The sequence below is a fragment of the Neoarius graeffei genome, chromosome 22 (assembly GCF_027579695.1).
Source record: "Neoarius graeffei isolate fNeoGra1 chromosome 22, fNeoGra1.pri, whole genome shotgun sequence".
NCBI classification, from domain to species: domain Eukaryota; kingdom Metazoa; phylum Chordata; class Actinopteri; order Siluriformes; family Ariidae; genus Neoarius; species Neoarius graeffei.
The window spans coordinates 57184617-57208185 of NC_083590.1; the positions used below are offsets into that span (position 1 = coordinate 57184617).

General features: G+C 44.1%; 1 protein-coding gene across 6 annotated transcripts in view; it reads left to right on the forward strand.

The window, feature by feature from the left end:
- Positions 1–23569, forward strand: part of LOC132870978 (zinc finger protein 501-like) — an 88136-nt gene that overhangs the window by 21017 nt on the left and 43550 nt on the right. Inside the window, exon 2 of one of the 6 annotated variants that reach the window (XM_060905036.1) lies at positions 487–658. The exons of 3 other annotated variants lie outside the window; for them this stretch is intronic. In XM_060905036.1, the coding sequence (XP_060761019.1) occupies positions 499–658 (160 nt within the window). In that variant the 5' untranslated portion in view covers positions 487–498. Of the gene's footprint in view, positions 1–486; positions 659–1800; positions 2042–23569 lie in introns of those variants that run through there. 2 more of the 6 variants (XM_060905040.1, XM_060905039.1) reach the window with 2 other exon arrangements.

The window sequence follows — 23569 nt, forward strand, 5'->3', positions numbered from 1 at the left end:
TAGTAAATGTAACCAGGAGGACTAGTTTCATTTAATGCATGGTTTAATCCATGCTTCTCTTAAACACAGTACATTAAACTTGTGATCAGTAATAAGTTCATTAACAATTAGTGCTTTAAATGCAAGAGATCTCATATTTGGTAGTCCTACCTTTAGATCAAAGGTGCTGGCAGTGGCTGTACAGTCAGTATGATGCAATTTTATATTATCTAAGTTACTAGAACAACCTCTGAGTATTACTGCTAGTTTTTCGTTTAGCTTGGGGAAACACAGTCTCTATATATTGGACCCTGAGTGATGACTCTGTGCAGCTAGCAGTCAGTCAGTTTAGCCTGTTTGTCTACTCCCTGGCCTTGGCTCTGGATTGTCACAGATTAACTAGGCCTCTACTGAGAATATGAGCTACGCTGTGAGAAATGAGAGCAGCACCTTTCCAAGTGGGATGAATACCGTCCCGCCCTAACAGATTTGTTGTTTGATCTTTAGCTGTGTGAGGACATGAAAACCGAGATATCCAGGGATGGAGGGACGTCAGAAGTCCGTGTGAAGAAAGAGGAGACGCTGGAGCTGAAAATCTACAACCATGGAGATGACCTCGATAATCCACCTGAAGGGGTCTCTGTCAAAGTGGAAGATCTTGACAATAAAGACTACCTTTGTAAGACATCAGGCCACTCTGGTGCTCAGTAACACTCACTGTTTATTCTATCCTCCACACTATCTGGTGAACTAAAAGTGCAATACAGTACATTTGGGATGCAGCCTCAGTATCTGATAATTTAATCACCAAATTGAACTTGATATTTTTATTGATAAAGTATGAACCTTGTTTATAGAGTGTAAAATATGGTAGCAAGGAGTGAGAGAAACTAAAGAATTTATTTATTTAGAATAGAATGCCTTTATTGTCGCTGCACAAATGTACAAGGAAATTTAGTTCATCATAGGAGAGCAAAGCCACTGCGTACATGCGTGCCGCCACTCTTGGGCACTTCAGCCCAAGGCCATATCGTGTTAACCTAACTGCATGTCTTTGAACCGTGAGGGAAGCCGGAGCACCTGGAGGAAACCAACGCAGACACGGGAGAACATACAAACTCTACACAGAAAGGTCCCCCGCCAGCCGCTGGGCTTGATCCCAGAACCTTCTTGCTGTGAGGCGACAGTGCTAACCACTACATCACCGTGCTGCCCATTTATTTCCTGAAAATATATTAGTCGTTATAAACCAATGATGTTAACCTGAACCAAATAAGTATGGAATATCACACGATGGGTCATGCTGTTAGATAAAAATCTATGCCGGGTGATTTATTTTCATATAACAGCACAGCCCAAAGCGTATTATTCACCTCATACTGCACTGATTTGCCTATGATTATCATTTTTAATTTATTAATGAATGACACATTGCGTGTTTTATTTCTGTTTGCATTTCATGTTACAGAATGTCTGCCATTCTCTCCAGCCACTCGTGTTTTCTTCTGAGCCAAAAAAAAATGCAAGTGGTTGTGTGACTGAGAAACCAGAAAGCACAAACTCCTCTGTCCTGAAGACTTTCCCATCATAGGGAAACTTAATGACTGATACCTGGATCTCCTCCCATAAACGTTAAATAAACATGTTCTTATGTCTTCACCACATTAAAAGATTATAGTTGGGTTTTTTTTCTTCCACCCATTTTTCTCTCCAGTGTGGTCACCTGCTAGTATCCACCTTAGGGCTGCACAATATATCGAAAAAGTATCGATATCGCGATATCATAGTTTGCGATACACATACCGCAAAAATTACTTAAATTTCGATAAAAGGCACATTTTTCTGTGCCCTCCAATCACATTTGAATGTCAACAAGCGCCGCGGGATAACTCCGCCCCCTATTGCAAAACAAGTAAAAGCCTCGTGGTGATGGCAGAAGGCGGGAGCGAGTGTGGTGAGACAAACTTGTGTGAGGAGGAACTGGTTTCCAAAAAAAAAAAAATGCACGTCTGCTATTTGGAAGTACTTTGGATTCAGGAGGGATGACGTACTGCAAACTCAGGTACTTTGCAAGACATGTACCTGTAAAACAGTGGTGGGGCGGCTCACTGAGACAAACACTGCTGTACTGAAGCATAAAAACATAAAACCGCGCTCTCTCACACACACTACCTCTCACACACACACGCTTCCGCTCGCTCACTCACACACGCTACCTCTCTCTCTCTCTCTCTCTCTCTCTCTCTCTCTCACACCACTGCTCTCTCACCCGCATGTGTTATTAACAGATTGTGTTTGAGTTTATGGTGAATCTGTGTCGCTCACCTTCATCTCCCGGGAGCCGCTGAAATTGCCATTTTGAATGCTTTATGTTAATGTAATGTAGTTTTCAGTTTTTTGTTTACTTCAACTTAAGACATTTTCTGCTGCGCTCACAAAAATTAAGAGATTTAAAGATGATTGATGGACACCATTGCAGGTGTAGCCATGTTTTTCCAATAAAAAATAATGTTGGAATGGAAGCGATGCATTGGTTTTTTTTTTTTTTTAAATGCTAGATACAGGGCAGAACGGCGAGTAGAGGTAAGAAAAACATTATATATTTAATTATCGTGATATTCAGTCATGTTATCGAATATCGCATATTTTTCTGATATCGTGCAGCCCTAATCCACCTACTTGCAAAGTCTCTCTAACCATGTGAGTGAAGGCTAACATGTGATTCCTGAAAGACATGTAAAGCCATCAAATGCCTTGTAACAAGTCCATGATGTGGATTGAGTACAGAAGCACGGCAGGCGGGAGATGATATTTACACACACGTTTTATTTTGGCTTTTCAGCTTCACAATTGCTTGATTTTAGGACACGGACACGCGTGCACACAATTGTGTTCTGGTCCAGGGAGCTCTCTTCTCTTTGCTCTCCTCCTTTTCTATCCTCCACTGTCACTGCAACACACACATTAATGGACAATAGGTGTAATGACTTGGCCCCGCCCTCCATTCACAAACTGACACTTGGCCATGCCCTCACTGCCACATACCCCCGCCCAACTCACTGGAGCTGTCCAGACTGCAGCGTAATCCTCCCCCCCATGGGACAGGAATTCCAGCACCACCATCTGCACCCCTGGCCTGTGGACCACCTCAAAATAAAGGGGAGAGAGAAGTTAGGGGAGTGTAGAAATGCCCCCCCCTCCAAACACACACAGTGTGCAGCTTTTACCTTTAGTGAAAACCTGTTGACTGCTCTGTCCACTGGACTGGATCTGGTGCTCCGTTTTTAGTGAGATCAGTCAGTGGGCTGGTGACATCTGAATAATTAGGTATGAACCTACGATAGTAGCCAGCCATCCCCGGAACTGTCTCACCCCCTTTTTGGTCTTTGGGTTTCGGGCAGGCTGCAGTCTTGTCAATTTGGGGACGCATCTGCCTTTGACCCAAGTGGAAACCCAGATACCGTACTTCCACCCACCCAATTACACACTTTTTCGGGTTAGCTGTGAGATCTGCACGCCTCAGTAACTCTAGGACGGCCCTAAGGTGTTTTGATGTGCCGCAGCCAATCGTTGCTATAAGTATTGATGTCACTGAGGGAAGCTGATGCAGAGGGAGCGTGGGGGCAGAGGATCTTGTCCATGAGTTGCTGGAATGTAGCGAGTGCCCCAAATAACCCAAAAGGAAACGTGACAAATTGGTGTAATCCAGACAGTGTAGAAAAGGCCGTTTTCTCTCAGGATAGAGGAGTCAAGTGGGTCTGCTCCGCGCTCGAAACTAACGGTGTCCCGATGTCCCGGGGACCATAAAAAATGTCATCGGGACACAAAATTATCATATCTGGGACAATCCCGGGACAATGGAAAAAAATAGATCTAGAAAAAAAGTTCTACATTAATATTATTTACAAAGCCGTAACACATGCGTAGACATTCACCTAATTTGTCAATTTTAATTTTAAAACGTTAACAGCGAAAAATACATAGTAGCTACACTTTCGATGCACCTGCATCCGTAGGCTACAGAGCAGCGCATTCTGTTCTAGAATCTTCGGCTGGTGTCCGCATTATATGGACTTGGAATGGAATTGCTACCGCACACGCTGCGCCGACTCTTGCCAGAACAAAAATGCTGAAGTGGTTGAAGCGGACCGACCGCGGGGAAGAAACTGAAAGCCCAGACATAACGTCTCCGGGACCTTCAGGATCCAAAGTGTCATCGCCTGGTCTGCAGGCAACGCTAGCAACTGAATGAACTTAATGAACACTGTTAGACACGTTATAAAATACAACAGAAATGATGTGGATGATATTGACGGAAGATACCGTTCAACAGAATAAGTGAGTTTTCTTGGTGTCTTTCTAGTTCAGAAAGTTTAGTCAGTCAGCAGCACAACTAGGCTCGGACCTGGCACTATGCTGATGTTGCTAACATTTGCACCCGGCAGCGAAAGTTCATAAAATGGATAACGGAAAGTTCATAAAAATGGATAACGGTAATGGTGAAAATGATAAGTTGGCCTTATAAGTGCCAACAGATATTCAAGGTATAAGTAGATGAAATGAACATAAAAGGGGTCTTATTTTCAACTAAAGTGTACTGCAGATGTAGGGAGTTGAAACATTTTCTGAATGAGCTAGTTGGCCCCTTTAAATAAACGGGTATCTATTCATACAGTGAAATCGCCAAAGTTTAATAAACTGAAAATGCAATAACTGTAATTTTGAAGTAGATGATGTATTGGACATGTGTCGCTTGTGTCTTGTGACTTATTGTAAAAATGATATAAAGGGTTCAAAATTGCATAGTTACAAATATAATAACTTCATATGATAATATTAACCACTGGTTATTTCAGAGAGGAAAAAAATGGGGACACTTGCTTCCATTCGGGACAATACAACACAGAATTCGGGACCACTGGGGGACACAAAGAAAAAAAAGTTAATTTCGAGCCCTGGGTCTGCTAATATCCCTTTGTTAAATCCATGGGTGCAAGTTTTCTGGCATGTGCCGGAAGCTCCGGTTTTTTCGGTTCTGAAAAAGTCTCGTCTCATTATCTCTAGCCGCTTTATCCTGTTCTACAGGGTCGCAGGCAAGCTGGAGCCTATCCCAGCTGACTACGGGCGAAAGGCGGGGTACACCCTTGACAAGTCGCCAGGTCATCACAGGGCTGACACACAGACACAGACAACCATTCACACACTCATTCACACCTACGGTCAATTTAGAGTCACCAGTTAACCTAACCTGCATGTCTTTGGACTGTGGGGGAAACTGGAGCACCCGGATGAAAGCCACGCGGACACGGGGAGAACATGCAAACTCCACACAGAAAGGCCCTCGTCGGCCACGGGGTTTGACCTTCTTGCTGTGAGGCGACAGCGCTAACCACTACACCACCGTGTCGCCCTCTGAAAAAGTCATTTTTCCAAATTGTGTAAATCCGTTACAATTATCGGGGGGGTGGCCCTCTCACTGTCTCTCACTCATAGGGCCAATGACTTTCCGCGGTCACGGAAAACGGATAGAAATTACGGAATTTTTATCGTGTAACATTGCTCGCGTGTCAAAGTGTAACTGCCGCAGAAGGCTTCTGCGTAACTGCCGCTAACGCCCAAGCAGACATGCCTTTCCGGTCAAGGCAGCTTTGTCGGTGATTGTGATTGGTTTGTAGCACACTTAGCTAGCCAATGAGCTGCTTGTTTACAGATTCGCTCCCCGCGTCGCAACCAGAATGGCGACCACGAAAAAGAAACGAATGCATCTGGTGGCCAAGGACACCATATGGTTACCAGTGGCGAGTGTGGACGTTGAGCGCTCCTTTTCCATGTATAAACCTCTTCTAAATGACAGAAGATTCAGTCTCATAGAGACCAACACTAAACAACTTATGATGCTCGATCGTAATGGCAATATCGAGCAGCGTTTCTAGGTACTCAGAGTGCTCAATGATTGATCTGCAAGGAATATTCAGGACTGTCATTACAATCAAAGTTAAACTATTCTGGTCTGTTTGAGAGTGTGTTCTGTTAGGAAACATTGTTTCAGGAGTTTGTGGTGTACTAAAAAAAGATGGATATAGAGTAATATTTTTAAACAGTCAGTTATGAGTATTGTCATTACAGGCTCAGTAAGTATTACTGAATATTAACTTATCTCTATTCATTTATCAGTACTATATTAGATGGGTTTTTAGTTAAGGGTGAGCCTAGTTTCTTGATTTATGTTCTCAGTATGTCAAGTAAAATATTTTGAGTTGTCTGTCTGTGATCCCACTTCAATTTTTTTATTCATGCAATTTATCAGTTTACTGTCAGTGTAATTGTTTTATATATATTTTTTTCATGAATGACTTCATCATGCAAAGGACCATTTGTGTCTAGAGATGCAATACTTTGAAACCCAAGTAAAATTATGCCAGCCAGAATTACTAAATTGGAGCCAAACACAACAATTTTGAACTGAAATTGTGAAACGGAATTGAAACGGAATTTATCATTGTCCGAAACGGAAAAAGCCAGATTTTGAAACGGAAAATCATTGGCTCTACTCTCAGCATATTATTGGGTTACCGCGGTACAGTCTCTGCACGAGACAAATCTTTTCATCTCATCTTCGCCACAAACCTCATTCAATTTATACGCCGCTCACCGACAAGCGGTCCTGACTAGCCCGTTGTTTCATGGTGTTATACATGTGATATCATGTTTCACGCACATAGCATGTTGTTCGACCAAATCAACACAGCTATTCCAGTGTATATATTGTAAAAAAGGTATCACAGCAAAAGCATGTTAAAAATGGTTGTTTCAACATTTAAATTAGTAGTTGCGAGATGTTTTGAAATATCAAGCCTTGTACTTGAAAGATTATTTCAGATGAATTGATAAAATGTATTAATCAGTCCCCCCAGGATTTCACGGGCCTTTTTTGTGATTGTTGTGGGCTAAAATGTCTGTTGCGGGGTTTTTTAAAAAAAAATTGCGATGAAAGTTGCGGTGTTTTTTAGGTTTTTCTTGCGATTACATTGCGGGAGGAAGTGAAAGTTGCTAGAAACTGTTGCGATTTTCTCTTTTTATGATTAAAATTGAGGATGTTAAATATTAAGTTATTACTGAAAAACTATTGATTTAAAAAAACAAAGACACTGAGAAATGGTCCTGTAAACAACTTTACCAATATAAAAGATTACCAGGACTACAAAAATGCAGAAAAATAGGCTTTACTTATCCAAATGCACCTGTTGGTTCAAAAGTTAAAGTGCAGAGAACCTCACAGCACAACATGAAGTTGCCTTAAAATATAATATAAATGCCTCAGCTTTCATGTAAGAAAAAACAAACTATTAATACTAGTACTGTGTGCAGGCAGTCTCTCCTGAAGACTAAATTAAACAATTATAAACTGATAAAATAAATGGCTCAGGCTTCATCGAAGAAAAAAAACAATTTGAACATAATCTCACAGTATGATGCTAAAGCTGCCTAAACAATGGGAAATAAAAGACCATTTTGGCAAAAATATTGGCATCCATTAATTTCTTGTATTAAGTAAAAATAAAGGGCACACAGTCCTTCACTGTAAACATAACACTTTCAGTAACAGAATTTAAGCCTATATAAACACTGACTCGCACATGCTGCTTCTCTTGAACGTATACACGGAAGTAAGGCGGAAGGTAGTTTGTCGACGTCACCTCAAGACGACGCCAACGATTAGTCAAATTTGCGGGAAAGTTGCGGTGATTGGATATAATTGCAACACCGCCCTGAATTTGCGGGGATTGGTTGAAGTTGCAAGTCGCAACATCGTGAAATCCTGGAGGGTCTGATTAAACATTTGATGTGCATATGCAAATCATATAACGATATTATAAATGTTTGCATGAGATTGCATGAGAGACAACCATTTTAACTTGTAATTTAATTTTTTTTCCAAGCCCTAAGGGGGGCTCACCTCCCTTTGTAACACCCCCCCCCGCATGGCTGCACCATGCACGTCTGACCTTGTCAGACTTTTCAGGTTTTTGAAAATTTTGTACTTGCACCCATGGAGGTGGTCTCCACAAGGGACCGGAGCAGTTTGAATCGTTATTTTTGTTTTTACTTCTGGCCCTAGCTCTGCCTTCTCCGGAACTACCAACGCCAATGCAACAAGGACCTCCTTGTTCCAACGTTTTAACAGATTGAGATGGTATATTTGCAGTACCCCGCCCCTGTCCGCTTGCCTTACCTCACAGTCAATGTCCCTGACTGGCCATGTGACCTCACTTGGCAATTTGGAGCTCAACGTGGGTAATAACACAAGTGCCTTGTCTCCCGGTATGAAATCTAAGGCGCGTGCCCCTGTTGTACAGCCGGACATAATGTTCTTGTGCCTGCTGTAAATTCTCTTGGGTTAAGTGTGTGAGGATGTGGAGTTTTGTGCGCAGGCCGAGAGCATATTGAATTTCGTTTTTACTAGGTGAAGATCCCTTCTCCCAATTTTCTTGCAGCACATCCAAAATGCCACGAGGCTTACGCCCATATAATAATTCAAATGGTGAAAATCCCGTGGAAGCTTGCGGGACCTCTCGTACTGCAAATAACAGTGGCTCGAGCCATTTATTCCAATTATGTGCATCTTCACTGACAAATTTCCGAATTAAGTTTTTGAGTGTCTGGTTGAATCGTTCCACTAAGCCATCTGTTTGTGGGTGATAGACGCTGGTGCGGATAGATTTAATTCCCAATAACCCATACAGTTCGTGCAGTGTGGCTCTGTGACTGCTTCCCCAGTCAATGCCACACCAGGATCTCCCCGTGATGTACTATTGCAGGACCCACCCTTTACTATGTGTTCCAATAGGCCTTTGAATCCCAACCAATCAGTTCCCAAAATCAGTGGGTGGGTGAGACGAGGATTAACTAGCACCTTTCTTCTATGCTTTTCTCCCCTAAATAGAATGTGGACGGACACTAATGAGTAGTTGTGAACATCCCTGTGCACACAGAACCCCCACCACTTGCCCAATGCCTCACCTTGCATCATCCTTTGTTTGATTGAGGTCTGATTACTGCCGGAATCCACCAACGCGTGATTTGTACTGTATCCCCTTGAACACTTAACGGTATACGATGCACTCCAGCCCGATGGTCTCTGGCGTGTCAGGGATCCGGACCACAGCTCCCACCTCCATTGCGGAACACTGAATCTGGAGATGTCTGGGCTCCCCGCAGTGCCAGCACACTAATCCAGGCTTCCCCTCTGCACCGGCGTAAAAGGCATCACTCACCTTGGGGGTTCCGACATGGAAGGGGAAGATGGGCCTCCACCTCCTCATTGGGGGAAGGGAAGGAGAGAGGAGAGAGAAAAAGGTAAGAGGTGACTCATGCGCCTGCTGTCGGAACTGCCTCCAGATGGTCCTTCGCCAGCTTGATGGCTTGATCCAGCGACACCGGGTGATGACACTGGACCCACTCCGCCATTTCTTTCAGAAGTTGCACAATGAACTGTTCCAGTGTCACCAGGTCGATGACCCCCTCTGCGTCGCGGTCATCTGCCCTCTGCCATCACCGGCAGGCATCCCGGAGCTGTTGGCCAAATGCAAATGGCCGGCCGGCCTCCTCTCATGTCAGTGTCCGGAAGCACTGGCAATGTTCTGGGGAGCAGCCAACATACTGCATGTCGGCTTATATGAGTAGGCTGTATAGCTGTGCCTCTCCAATCAGTAGCAGAAGTAGGCACCCCATGCACTACTTGACTGGCCACCCTCACGCTTTGGCCTCTTGCTCAAAGAGTGCTGTAAAGGCTTCCAGATTGTCGTGAGGGTGATGTAGGGAGGGTCTGCTGTGGTGGCGGTCGAGGACCCTGCCGATGCGAGCAAGTGCCAGAACGCCTGGTGATTTTCCTGTTGGGCCAGCATCAAGACTTTGAAGCATTGTTCTTGCTTTTTCCGTAGAGCAATCACTGCTTGATGCTTGTTCTGCTGGGCAGTAGCGAGGGCATGGATGAGATCTTTGAATGGCGAGGACTCCATGTGGTGGTTCCCTTCCGTACTCCTGGGTTTCAGCACCACTGTAACAAGTCCCTGATGTGGGTGGAGTACAGAAGCACGGCAGGTGGGAGATATTCACACACATTTATTTTGGCTTTTCAGCTTCACACTTGCTCGATTTTAGGACACACACACACACACACACACACACACACACACACTTGTTTTGTGGTTCAGGGAGCTTTCTTCTCTTTACTCTTCCCCTCCTTTTCTATCCTCCATCATCACTGCAACGCGCGCATGCATGCATGCACGCACGCAGAAAACATTACTTGCCAACAGGTATATTGACTTTGCCACTCACCTTCCCCAGCCCTGCCCTCCATTCACAAACTGACACTTGGCCACACCCCCGCTGCCATACTCCTCTTTTCCAAATGCAGCCCATGCTGCATCACAGGATAGCAAAACACACCTGGAGGAAAGTGCTATGTGCTCTCTTCCCCACATGCATGAGCTCGCAGAAGACCCCAACTGGCTGTGATTTAATAGAGGCCAAAGAGTATGCCCTTCAGCATGACCCTGGAATGGGATGTTTAATAAGCACAAATGGGTGTGAGAGACAGGAGTCCAAATATTTGTGTATGGATTTAGGGCCGTCAGTGGCGCAACTCCAGGGTCTTGGATTCAATTCCAAGCTCGGGTTGCTGTCTGTGTGAAGTTTTGCAAGTTCTCACCCACGCTGACTGGAGTTCCTCTGGGTCCACTGGTTTCTTCTTCAGCAAATAGGTTATGCTTAAATTGCCACTAAGTGATTTTTTTTTTCTTTTAATTAAATCTGAATCCGAGATATATGGCATTGGGGGTAAAATGCCTAGATCTAGAAATGCCAGAATTGTTAGCAAGCTCAAATAGAGAGGTACGTTGGACTTTATTTATTTATTTATTTATTTACTTACTTATTGTGTGGACAGTTAATTAGGGCCCGAGCCCTATAGGGCGAAGGCCCTATTGTTCTTGTAAGAGTTCACTATTATTAGGGCCCGAGCCCTATAGGGCGAAGGCCCTATTGTTCTTGTAAGAGTTCACTATTATTAGGGCCCGAGCCCTATGGGCGAAGGCCCTATTGTTCTTGTAAGAGTTCACTATTATTAGGGCCCGAGCCCTATAGGGCGAAGGCCCTATTGTTCTTGTAAGAGTTCACTATTATTATTCTTCCGTCTTCTTTATTTTTCTCCGCTGTTGGGCCATTTTCGGGGCGCTTGCCATGGGCGAAAACGCGCGAAATTTGGCGCCACTTCCGAGAATTGCCACCGCTACTCAGAACCAAAAGCCCACACTTGGCCGGGGCTCAGGGCCTCTATAGCGCCCCCTAAGTCGTTGTGATTTTGGCATCCCGCATTAAGGTGCCTGGTTGCCATATAGTTTGTAGTAGTGGCATGCCATTTGGTATGCATATGTATCTCACTAAGCCGGACAAAAATGTAATGCCAATGCATTAGCCACGCCCAACAGGAAGTGAGGTAATTTCACTTTTGTGTGAAATGCATGGCCATGAAGACGGCGCAACTCCTCCTAGACCGTTCATAGGAATGTCACCAAAATTGATATACATCATCTACAGACATGGCTGACAAAAGTTACTAAATACGTTTCACGTAGGATAAACCGTTCAGAAGTTATACGTCAATCAATTTTCACTTCAAAATTTTACATGCTAAAAAATTCATAACAAATCTTCTAATTGCTCAACACTGCTCATACTTCACACGCTAATCACTCATTGGGCTTCTGACATGTTACCCAATTTCTGTGATATTTCGCCACTGGGGGCGCTATTTTTGGGCAAAAAATCCAATCTTTCCTCAAATTTGGTCAAACTTCACGGCCACCCTCTTACTACCTCCTATGTCATGTATACCACATTTTGGGAATTTTCGTCCATGGGGGGCGCTGTTTTTGGCCGACGCAATTTCTCCAAAACGGGTTTTTGGTAAATAATTCCATAATGCTTTTCCTTCACACCACTACCTTGTGATAGTGCGTTGCTGTTGTGGACACTTATTTTTCCATCTCATAATCACTCATGTACAGCATAGCGCCACCTACTGACATGGGAAAAACCAAAAAATTTATTCTTCGAAAATCTATATCTCATCTTCTGTTTACTCAATTGTCATCAAACTTCATACGCAAACTCTTCATAGCTCACCTGACATGTACGCCAAATTTTGTGCACTTTCGCCCCTGGGGGTGCTGGTTATGGCAGAAATGATATTGCAGCTTCTGATTTGTCAAACTTGGCAAGCAAACTCTTTACAAGACCCTTTTTGGGGCGCTTGCCATGGTCGACATCGCACGAAATTTGGCTCCTTTTTCTTAGACTCCCACCGCTACTGAGAACCAGAAGCCCAGATCCAGGCGGGCCTCAGGGCCTCTATAGCGCCCCCTAACTCATTGTGATTTTGGCCTCCCGCATTAAGGTGCCTGGTTGCCATGTAGCTTGTAGTAGTGGCATGCCATTTGGTACGCATATGTATCTCACTAAGCCGGACAAAAATGTAATGCCAATGCATTAGCCACGCCCAACAGGAAGTGAGGTAATTTCACTTTTGTGCGAAATGCATGGCCACGAAGACGGCGCAACTCCTCCTAGACCGTTCATAGGAATGTCACCAAAATTGATACACATCATCTACAGACACGGCTGACACAAGGTCCTAAATACGTTTCACGTAGAATAAACCGTTCAGAAGTTATACGTCAATCAATTTTCAATGCAAAATTTTACATGCTTAAAAATTCATAACATATCTTCAAATTGCTCAAAACTGCTCATACTTCACACACAAATCACTCATTGGGCATCTGACATGTTACCCAATTTCTGTGATATTTCGCCACTGGGGGCGCTATTTTTGGGCAAAAAATAAAATCTTTCCTCAAATTTGGTCAAACTTCACGGCCAGCCTCTTACTACGTCCCATGTCATGTACACCACATTTTGGGAATTTTCGTCCACGGGGGGCGCTGTTTTTGGCCAACGCAATTGCTCCAAAACAGGTTTTTGGTAAATAATTCCATAATGCTTCTCCTTCACACCACTACCTTGTGATAGTACGTTGCTGTTGTAGACACTTATTTTTCCAACTCATAATCGCTCATGTGCAGCATAGCGCCACCTACTGACATGGGAGAAACCAAAAAATTTATTCTTCAAAAATCAATATCTCATCTTCTGTTTTCTCGATCTTGATCAAACTTGATACGCACACTCTTAACAGGTCACCTGACATATGTGCCAAATTTTGTGAACTTTTGCCACTGGGGGCGCTGTTTTCAGGTAACAATTTATATCTCGGCTTCTGATTGGTCAAACTTGATCAAACTTTATAAAACAACTCTTCATAGCTCCCTTGACATGTATACCAAAATTTGGTGAACTTTCACCACTGGGGGCGCTCATTGCGCGGTAGCAGTTGCAGGAGAGGTGTTTACAGTCATGAGGTACCAGGAGTATGTTGTTTTGGTTGCCTTAAACACACATGACTTGTGGACCACTGGGGGTGCTCATTGCGCTGTAGCAGTTGCAGGAGAGGTGTTTACAATCATGAGGCACCAGGAGTATGTTGTTTTGGTTGCCTTAAACACACATGACTTGTGGGGAATGGGTAGGCAGTCGGGAGCAAGTGTTGTAGCGTTTCATACAGACTAATAGATGTCTAACAGAAGACAATCCTATGTAGCTATAGCTTGGTGACTGATGAGGTAAATACATTAATTTGGTTGGGAAGCCATGGCATAAAATGTTCTGTCCATTACAACATCTCAGCGCACCGTGTACTCTGTGTCCAATTCTGTGCTTTGTCACCATTGTGGGAGTAATGTCTCTTGCCAAAGAAGCTGTGGAAGGTATTTCGCGGGGACGCATGCCCCCGCCCCCCTTGGCCGCTGGCGCGAGGGCCCGTCGAGGCCGCTTGCGGCTTTAATTAGGGCCCGAGCCCTATGGGCGAAGGCCCTATTGTTCTTGTAAGAGTTCACTATTATTAGGGCCCGAGCCCTATGGGCGAAGGCCCTATTGTTCTTGTAAGAGTTCACTATTATTATTCTTCCGTCTTCTTCTTCTTCTTTATTTTTCTCCGCTGTTGGGCCATTTTCGGGGCGCTTGCCATGGGCGAAAACGCACGAAATTTGGCACCAGTTCCGAGAATTGCCACCGCTACTCAGAACCAGAAGCCCAAACTTGGCCAGGGCTCAGGGCCTCCATAGCGCCCCCTAAGTCGTTGTGATTTTGGCCTCCCGCATTAAGGTGCCTGGTTGCCATATAGTTTGTAGTAGTGGCATGCAATTTGGTACGCATATGTATCTCACTAAGCCGGACAAAAATGTAATGCCAATGCATTAGCCACGCCCAACAGGAAGTGAGGTAATTTCACTTTTGTGCGAAATGCATGGCCACGAAGACGGCGCAACTCCTCCTAGACCGTTCATAGGAATGTCACCAAAATTGATACACATCATCTACAGACATGGCTGGCAAAAGTTACTAAATACGTTTCACGTAGGATAAACCGTTCAGAAGTTATACGTCAATCAATTTTCACTGCAAAATTTTACATGCTTAAAAATTCATAACAAATCTTCTAATTGCTCAAAACTGCTCATACTTCACACGTCAATCACTCATTGGGCTTCTGACATGTTACCCAATTTCTGTGATATTTCGCCACTGGGGGCGCTATTTTTGGGCAAAAAATCCAATCTTTCCTCAAATTTGGTCAAACTTCACGGCCACCCTCTTACTACCTCCCATGTCATGTATACCACATTTTGGGAATTTTCGTCCATGGGGGGTGCTGTTTTTGGCCGACGCTATTGCTCCAAAACGGGTTTTTGGTAAATAATTCCATAATGCTTTTCCTTCACACCACTACCTTGTGATAGTGCGTTGCTGTTGTAGTCACTTATTTTTCCAACTCATAATCGCTCATGTACAGCATAGCGCCACCTACTGACATGGGAAAAACCAAAAAATTTATTCTTCAAAAATCTATATCTCATCTTCTATTTACTCAATTGTCATCAAACTTCATACGCAAACTCTTCATAGCTCACCTGACATGTACGCCAAATTTTGTGCACTTTTGCCCCTGGGGGTGCTGGTTATGGCAGATATGATATTGCAGCTTCAGATTTGTCAAACTTGGCAAGCAAACTCTTTACAAGACCCTTATTGGGGCGCTTGCCATGGTCGACAACGCACGAAATTTGGCTCCTTTTTCTTAGACTGCCACCGCTACTGCGAACCAGAAGCCCAGATCCAGGCGGGCCTCAGGGCCTCTATAGCGCCCCCTAAGTCGTTGTGATTTTGGTCTCCCGCATTAAGGTGCCTGGTTGCCATGTAGTTTGTAGTAGTGGCATGCAATTTGGTACACATATGTATCTCACTAAGCCAGACAAAAATGTATTGCCAATGCATTAGCCACGCCCAACAGGAAGTGAGGTAATTTCACTTTTGTGCGAAATGCATGGCCACGAAGACGGCGCAACTCCTCCTAGACCGTTCATAGGAATGTCACCAAAATTGATACACATCATCTACAGACATGGCTGACAAAAGTTACTAAATACGTTTCACATAGCATAAACCGTTCAGAAGTTATACGTCAATCAATTTTCAATGCAAAATTTTACATGCTTAAAAATTCATAACAAATCTTCTAATTGCTCAAAACTGCTCAAGCAAACTCTTTACAAGACCCTTATTGGGGCGCTTGCCATGGTCGACAACGCACGAAATTTGGCTCCTTTTTCTTAGACTGCCACCGCTACTGCGAACCAGAAGCCCAGATCCAGGCGGGCCTCAGGGCCTCTATAGCACCCCCTAAGTCGTTGTGATTTTGGTCTCCCGCATTAAGGTGCCTGGTTGCCATGTAGTTTGTAGTAGTGGCATGCAATTTGGTACACATATGTATCTCACTAAGCCGGACAAAAATGTATTGCCAATGCATTAGCCACGCCCAACAGGAAGTGAGGTAATTTCACTTTTGTGCGAAATGCATGGCCACGAAGACGGCGCAACTCCTCCTAGACCGTTCATAGGAATGTCACCAAAATTGATACACATCATCTACAGACATGGCTGACAAAAGTTACTAAATACGTTTCACATAGCATAAACCGTTCAGAAGTTATACGTCAATCAATTTTCAATGCAAAATTTTACATGCTTAAAAATTCATAACAAATCTTCTAATTGCTCAAAACTGCTCATACTTCACACGCAAGTCACTCATTGGGCTTCTGACATGTTACCCAATTTCTGTGATATTTCGCCACTGGGGGCGCTATTTTTGGGCAAAAAATCCAATCTTTCCTCAAATTTGGTCAAACTTCACGGCCACCCTCTTACTACCTCCCATGTCATGTATACCACATTTTGGGAATTTTCGTCCATGGGGGGCGCTGTTTTTGGCCGACGCAATTGCTCCAAAACGGGTTTTTGGTAAATAATTCCATAATGCTTTTCCTTCACACCACTACCTTGTGCTAGTGCGTTGCTGTTGTAGACACTTATTTTTCCAACTCATAATCGCTCATGTACAGCATAGCGCCACCTACTGACATGGGAAAAACCAAAAAATTTATTCCTCAAAAATCTATATCTCATCTTCTATTTACTCAATTGTCATCAAACTTCATACGCAAACTCTTCATAGCTCACCTGACATGTACGCCAAATTTTGTGCACTTTCGCCACTGGGGGTGCTGGTTATGGCAGAAATGATATTGCAGCTTCTGATTTGTCAAACTTGGCAAGCAAACTCTTTACAAGACCCTTATTGGGGCGCTTGCCATGGTCGACAACGCACGAAATTTGGCTCCTTTTTCTTAGACTGCCACCGCTACTGAGAACCAGAAGCCCAGATCCAGGCGGGCCTCAGGGCCTCTATAGCGCCCCCCGAGCACCGTACAGTGCGAGACCCTATTGTTACCATGTGTCCAATTCTGTGCTTTGTCGCCATTGTGGGAGGAATGTCTCTTGCCGAAGAAGCTGTGGAAGTTATTTCGCGGGGACGCATGCCCCCGCCCCCCTTGGCCGCTGGCGCGAGGGCCCGTCGAGGCCGCTTGCGGCTTTAATTATTCTTCCGTCTTCTTCTTCTTCCGTCTTCTTCTTCTTCTTTATTTTTCTCCGCTGTTGGGCCATTTTTGGGGCGCTTGCCATGGGCGAAAACGCACGAAATTTGGCACCAGTTCCGAGAATTGCCACCGCTACTCAGAACCAAAAGCCCAAACTTGGCCGGGGCTCAGGGCCTCTATAGCGCCCCCTAAGTCGTTGTGATTTTGGTCTCCCGCATTAAGGTGCCTGGTTGCCATATAGTTCGTAGTAGTGGCATGCCATTTGGTACGCATATGTATCTCACTTTGCCGGACAAAAATGTAATGCCAATGCATTAGCCACGCCCAACAGGAAGTGAGGTAATTTCACTTTTGTGTGAAATGCATGGCCACGAAGAGGGCGCAACTCCTCCTAGACCGTTCATAGGAATGTCATCAAAATTGATACACATCATCTACAGACATGGCTGACAAAAGTTACTAAATACCTTTCACGTAGGATCAACCGTTCAGAAGTTATACGTCAATCAATTCTGACGTCAAAATTTTACATGCTTAAAAATTCATAACAAATCTTCTAATTGCTCAAAACTGCTCATATTTCACACGCAAATCACTCATTGGGCTTCTGACATGTTACCCAATTTCTGTGATATTTCGCCACTGGGGGCGCTATTTTTGGGCAAAAAATCCAATCTTTCCTCAAATTTGGTCAAACTTCACGGCCACCCTCTTACTACCTCCCATGTCATGTATACCACATTTTGGGAATTTTCGTCCATGGGGGGCGCTGTTTTTGGCCGACGCAATTTCTCCAAAACGGGTTTCTGGTCAATAATTCCATAATGCTTTTCCTTCACACCACTACCTTGTGATAGTGCGTTGCTGTTGTAGACACTTATTTTGCCATCTCATAATCGCTCATGTACAACATAGCGCCACCTACTGACATGGGAAAAACCAAAAAATTTATTCTTCATATATCTACATCTCATCTTCTATTTACTCAATTGTCATCAAACTTCATACGCAAACTCTTCATAGCTCACCTGACCTGTACGCCAAATTTTGTGCACTTTCGCCCCTGGGGGTGCTGGTTATGGCAGAAATGATATTGCAGCTTCTGATTTGTCAAACTTGGCAAGCAAACTCTTTACAAGACCCTTTTTGGGGCGCTTGCCATGGTCGACAACGCACGAAATTTGGCTCCTTTTTCTTAGACTGCCACCGCTACTGAGAACCAGAAGTCCAGATCCAGGCGGGCCTCAGGGCCTCTATAGCGCCCCCTTACTCGTTGTGATTCTGGCTTCCCGCATTAAGGTGCCTGGTTGCCATGTAGTTTGTAGTAGTGGCATGCCATTTGGTACGCACATGTATCTCACTACGCCGGACAAAAATGTAATGCCAATGCATTAGCCACGCCCAACAGGAAGTGAGGTAATTTCACTTTTGTGCGAAATGCATGGCCACGAAGACGGCGCAACTCCTCCTTGACCGTTCATAGGAATGTCACCAAATTTGATACCCATCATCTACAGACATGGCTGCCAAAAGTTACTAAAGACGTTTCACGTAGCATAAACCTTTCAGAAGTTATACGTCAATCAATTTTCAATGCAAAATTTTACATGCTTAAAAATTCATAACAAATCTTCTAATTGCTTAAAACTGCTCCTACTTCACGCGCAAATCACTCATTGGGCTTCTGACATTTTACCCAATTTCTGTGATATTTCGCCACTGGGGGCGCTATTTTTGGGCAAAAAATCCAATTTTTCCTCAATTTTGGTCAAACTTCACGTCCACCCTCTAACTACCTCCCATGTCATGTGTACCAAATTTTGGGAATTTTCGTCCATGTGGGGCGCTGTTCTTGGCCAACGCAATTGCTCCAAAACGGGTTTTTGGTAAATAATTCCATAATGCTTTTCCTTCACACCACTACCTTGTGATAGTACGTTGCTGTTGTAGACACTTATTTTTCCAACTCATAATCGCTCATGTACAGCATAGCGCCACCTACTGACATGGGAAAAACCAAAAAATTTATTCTTCAAAAATCTATATCTGATCTTCTATTTACTCAATTGTCATCAAACTTCATACGCAAACTCTTCATAGCTCACCTGACATATACGCCAAATTTTGTGCACTTTCGCTATTATTATTAGGCCCCGAGCACCGTACAGTGCGAGACCCTATTGTTGCCATGTGTCCAATTCTGTGCTTTGTCGCCATTGTGGGAGTAATGTCTCTTGCCGAGGAAGCTGTGGAAGGTATTTCGCGGGGACGCATGCCCCCGCCCCCCTTGGCCGCTGGCGCGAGGGCCCGTCGAGGCCGCTTGCGGCTTTAATTAGGGCCCGAGCCCGAAAGGGCGAAGGCCCTATTGATCTTGTTCGGTTTTTTATTAGGGCCCGAGCCCTATAGGGCGAAGGCCCTATTGATCTTGTTCGGTTTTTTATTATTCTTCTTATTATTATTATTATTCCTTAGTCGCGGTCGCTGTTCGGCCTTTTTTGGGGCACTTCCTGTGGACGAAAACGCGCATATTTTGGATCATTTTATCGGCATCCCCTACGCTACTCAGATCCAAAACCCCAGATCTGGGCGGGGCTCTGGGCCTCTATAGCGCCCCCTAACGCCTTGAAAATTTTGCCTTTTTTCGAAGGCTCCTGGTTGCCATATAGTTTGTCGTAGAGGAACGAAATTTGGTTCACATATGTATCTTACTGAGACGAACAAAAAACGTTCTATGAATGCATAGCCACGCCCAACAGGAAGTGAGGTAATTTTACTTTTGTGCGAAATGCATGGCCACGAAGACGGCGCAACTCCTCCTAGACCGTTCATGGGAATGTCACCAAAATTGATACACATCATCTACAGACATGGCTGACAAAAGTTACTAAATACGTTTCACGTAGGATAAAACGTTCAGAAGTTATACGTCAATCAATTTTCACTTCAAAATTTTACATGCTAAAAAATTCATTACAAATCTTCTAATTGCTCAAAACTGCTCATACTTCACACGCAAATCACTCATTGGGCTTCTGACATGTTACCCAATTTCTGTGATATTTCGCCACTGGGGGCGCTATTTTTGGGCAAAAAATCCAATCTTTCCTCAAATTTGGTCAAACTTCACGGCCACCCTCTTACTACCTCCCATGTCATGTATACCGCATTTTGGGAATTTTCGTCCATGGGGGGCGCTGTTTTTGGCCGACGCAATTGCTCCAAAACGGGTTTTTGGTAAATAATTCCATAATGCTTTTCCTTCACACCACTACCTTGTGATAGTGCGTTCCTGTTGTGGACACTTATTTTTCCAACTCATAATCGCTCATGTACAGCATAGCGCCACCTTCTGACATGGGAAAAACCAAAAAATTTATTCTTCAAAAATCTATATCTCATCTTCTATTTACTCAATTGTCATCAAACTTCATACGCAAACTCTTCATAGCTCACCTGACATGTCCGCCAAATTTTGTGCACTTTCGCCCCTGGGGGTGCTGGTTATGGCGGAAATGATATTGCAGCTTCTGATTTGTCAAACTTGGCAAGCAAACTCTTTTCAAGACCCTTATTGGGGCGCTTGCCATGGTCGACAACGCACGAAATTTGGCTCCTTTTTCTTAGACTGCCACCGCTACTGAGAACCAAAAGCCCAGATCCAGCCGGGCCTCAGGGCCTCTATAGCGCCCCCTAACTCGTTGTGATTTTGGCCTCCCGCTTTAAGGTGCCTGGTTGCCATGTAGTTTGTAGGAGTGGCGTGCCATTTGGTACGCATATGTATCTCACTAAGCCGGACAAAAATGTAATGCCAATGCATTAGCCACGCCCAACAGGAAGTGAGGTAATTTCACTTTTGTGCGAAATGCATGGCCACGAAGACGGCGCAACTCCTCCTAGACTGTTCATAGGAATGTCACCAAAATTGATACACATCATCTACAGACATGGCTGACAAAAGTTACTAAATAAGTTTCACGTAGCTTGAACCGCTCAGAAGTTATACGTCAATCAATTTTTAATGCAAAATTTTACATGCTTAAAAATTCATAACAAATCTTCTAATTGCTCAAAACTGCTCATACTTCACACGCAAATCCCTCATTGGGCTTCTGACATGTTCCCCATTTTCTGTGATATTTCGCCACTGGGGGCGCTATTTTTGGGCAAACAATCCAATCTTTCCTCAAATTTGGTCAAACTTCACGGCCACCCTCTTACTACCGCCCATGTCATGTATACCACATTTTGGGAATTTTCGTCCATGGGGGGCGCTGTTTTTGGCCGACGCAATTTCTCCAAAACGGGTTTTTGGTAAATAATTCCATAATGCTTTTCCTTCACACCACTACCTTGTGATAGTGCGTTGCTGTTGTAGACACTTATTTCTCCAACTCATAATCGCTCATGTACAGCATAGCGCCACCTTCTGACATGGGAAAAACCAAAAAATTTATTCTTCAAAAATCTATCTCTCATCTTCTATTTACTCAATTGTCATCAAACTTCATACGCAAACTCTTCATAGCTCTCCTGACATATCCGCCAAATTTTGTGCACTTTCACCCCTGGGGGTGCTGGTTATGGCACAAATGATATTGCAGCTTCTGATTGGTCAAACTTGGCAAGCAGACTCTTTACGGTATTTCGCGGGGACGCATGCCCCCGCCCCCACTGGCCGCTGGCGCGAGGGCCCGTCAAGGCCGCTTGCGGCTTTAATTATTATTATTATTATACCTTAGTCGCGGTCGCTGTTCGGCCTTTTTTGGGGCACTTCCTGTGGACGAAAACGCGCATATTTTGGATCATTTTATCGGCATCCCCTACGCTACTCAGATCCAAAACCCCAGATCTGGGCGGGGCTCTGGGCCTCTATAGCGCCCCCTAACGCCTTGAAAATTTTGCCTTTTTTCGAAGGCTCCTGGTTGCCATATAGTTTGTCGTAGAGGAACGAAATTTGGTTCACATATGTATCTTACTGAGACGAACAAAAAAAGTTCTATGAATGCATAGCCACGCCCAACAGGAAGTGAGGTAATTTTACTTTTGTGCGAAATGCATGGCCACGAAGACGGCGCAACTCCTCCTAGACCGTTCATGGGAATGTCACCAAAATTGATACACATCATCTACAGACATGGCTGACAAAAGTTACTAAATACGTTTCACGTAGGATAAAACGTTCAGAAGTTATACGTCAATCAATTTTCACTTCAAAATTTTACATGCTAAAAAATTCATAAATCTTCTAATTGCTCAAAACTGCTCATACTTCACACGCAAATCACTCATTGGGCTTCTGACATGTTACCCAATTTCTGTGATATTTCGCCACTGGGGGCGCTATTTTTGGGCAAAAAATCCAATCTTTCCTCAAATTTGGTCAAACTTCACGGCCACCCTCTTACTACCTCCCATGTCATGTATACCGCATTTTGGGAATTTTCGTCCATGGGGGGCGCTGTTTTTGGCCGACGCAATTGCTCCAAAACGGGTTTTTGGTAAATAATTCCATAATGCTTTTCCTTCACACCACTACCTTGTGATAGTGCGTTCCTGTTGTAGACACTTATTTTTCCAACTCATAATCGCTCATGTACAGCATAGCGCCACCTTCTGACATGGGAAAAACCAAAAAATTTATTCTTCAAAAATCTATATCTCATCTTCTATTTACTCAATTGTCATCAAACTTCATACGCAAACTCTTCATAGCTCACCTGACATGTCCGCCAAATTTTGTGCACTTTCGCCCCTGGGGGTGCTGGTTATGGCGGAAATGATATTGCAGCTTCTGATTTGTCAAACTTGGCAAGCAAACTCTTTTCAAGACCCTTATTGGGGCGCTTGCCATGGTCGACAACGCACGAAATTTGGCTCCTTTTTCTTAGACTGCCACCGCTACTGAGAACCAAAAGCCCAGATCCAGCCGGGCCTCAGGGCCTCTATAGCGCCCCCTAACTCGTTGTGATTTTGGCCTCCCGCTTTAAGGTGCCTGGTTGCCATGTAGTTTGTAGGAGTGGCATGCCATTTGGTACGCATATGTATCTCACTAAGCCGGACAAAAATGTAATGCCAATGCATTAGCCACGCCCAACAGGAAGTGAGGTAATTTCACTTTTGTGCGAAATGCATGGCCACGAAGACGGCGCAACTCCTCCTAGACTGTTCATAGGAATGTCACCAAAATTGATACACATCATCTACAGACATGGCTGACAAAAGTTACTAAATAAGTTTCGCGCAGCTTAAACCGCTCAGAAGTTATACGTCAATCAATTTTTAATGCAAAATTTTACATGCTTAAAAATTCATAACAAATCTTCTAATTGCTCAAAACTGCTCATACTTCACACGCAAATCCCTCATTGGGCTTCTGACATGTTCCCCATTTTCTGTGATATTTCGCCACTGGGGGCGCTATTTTTGGGCAAACAATCCAATCTTTCCTCAAATTTGGTCAAACTTCACGGCCA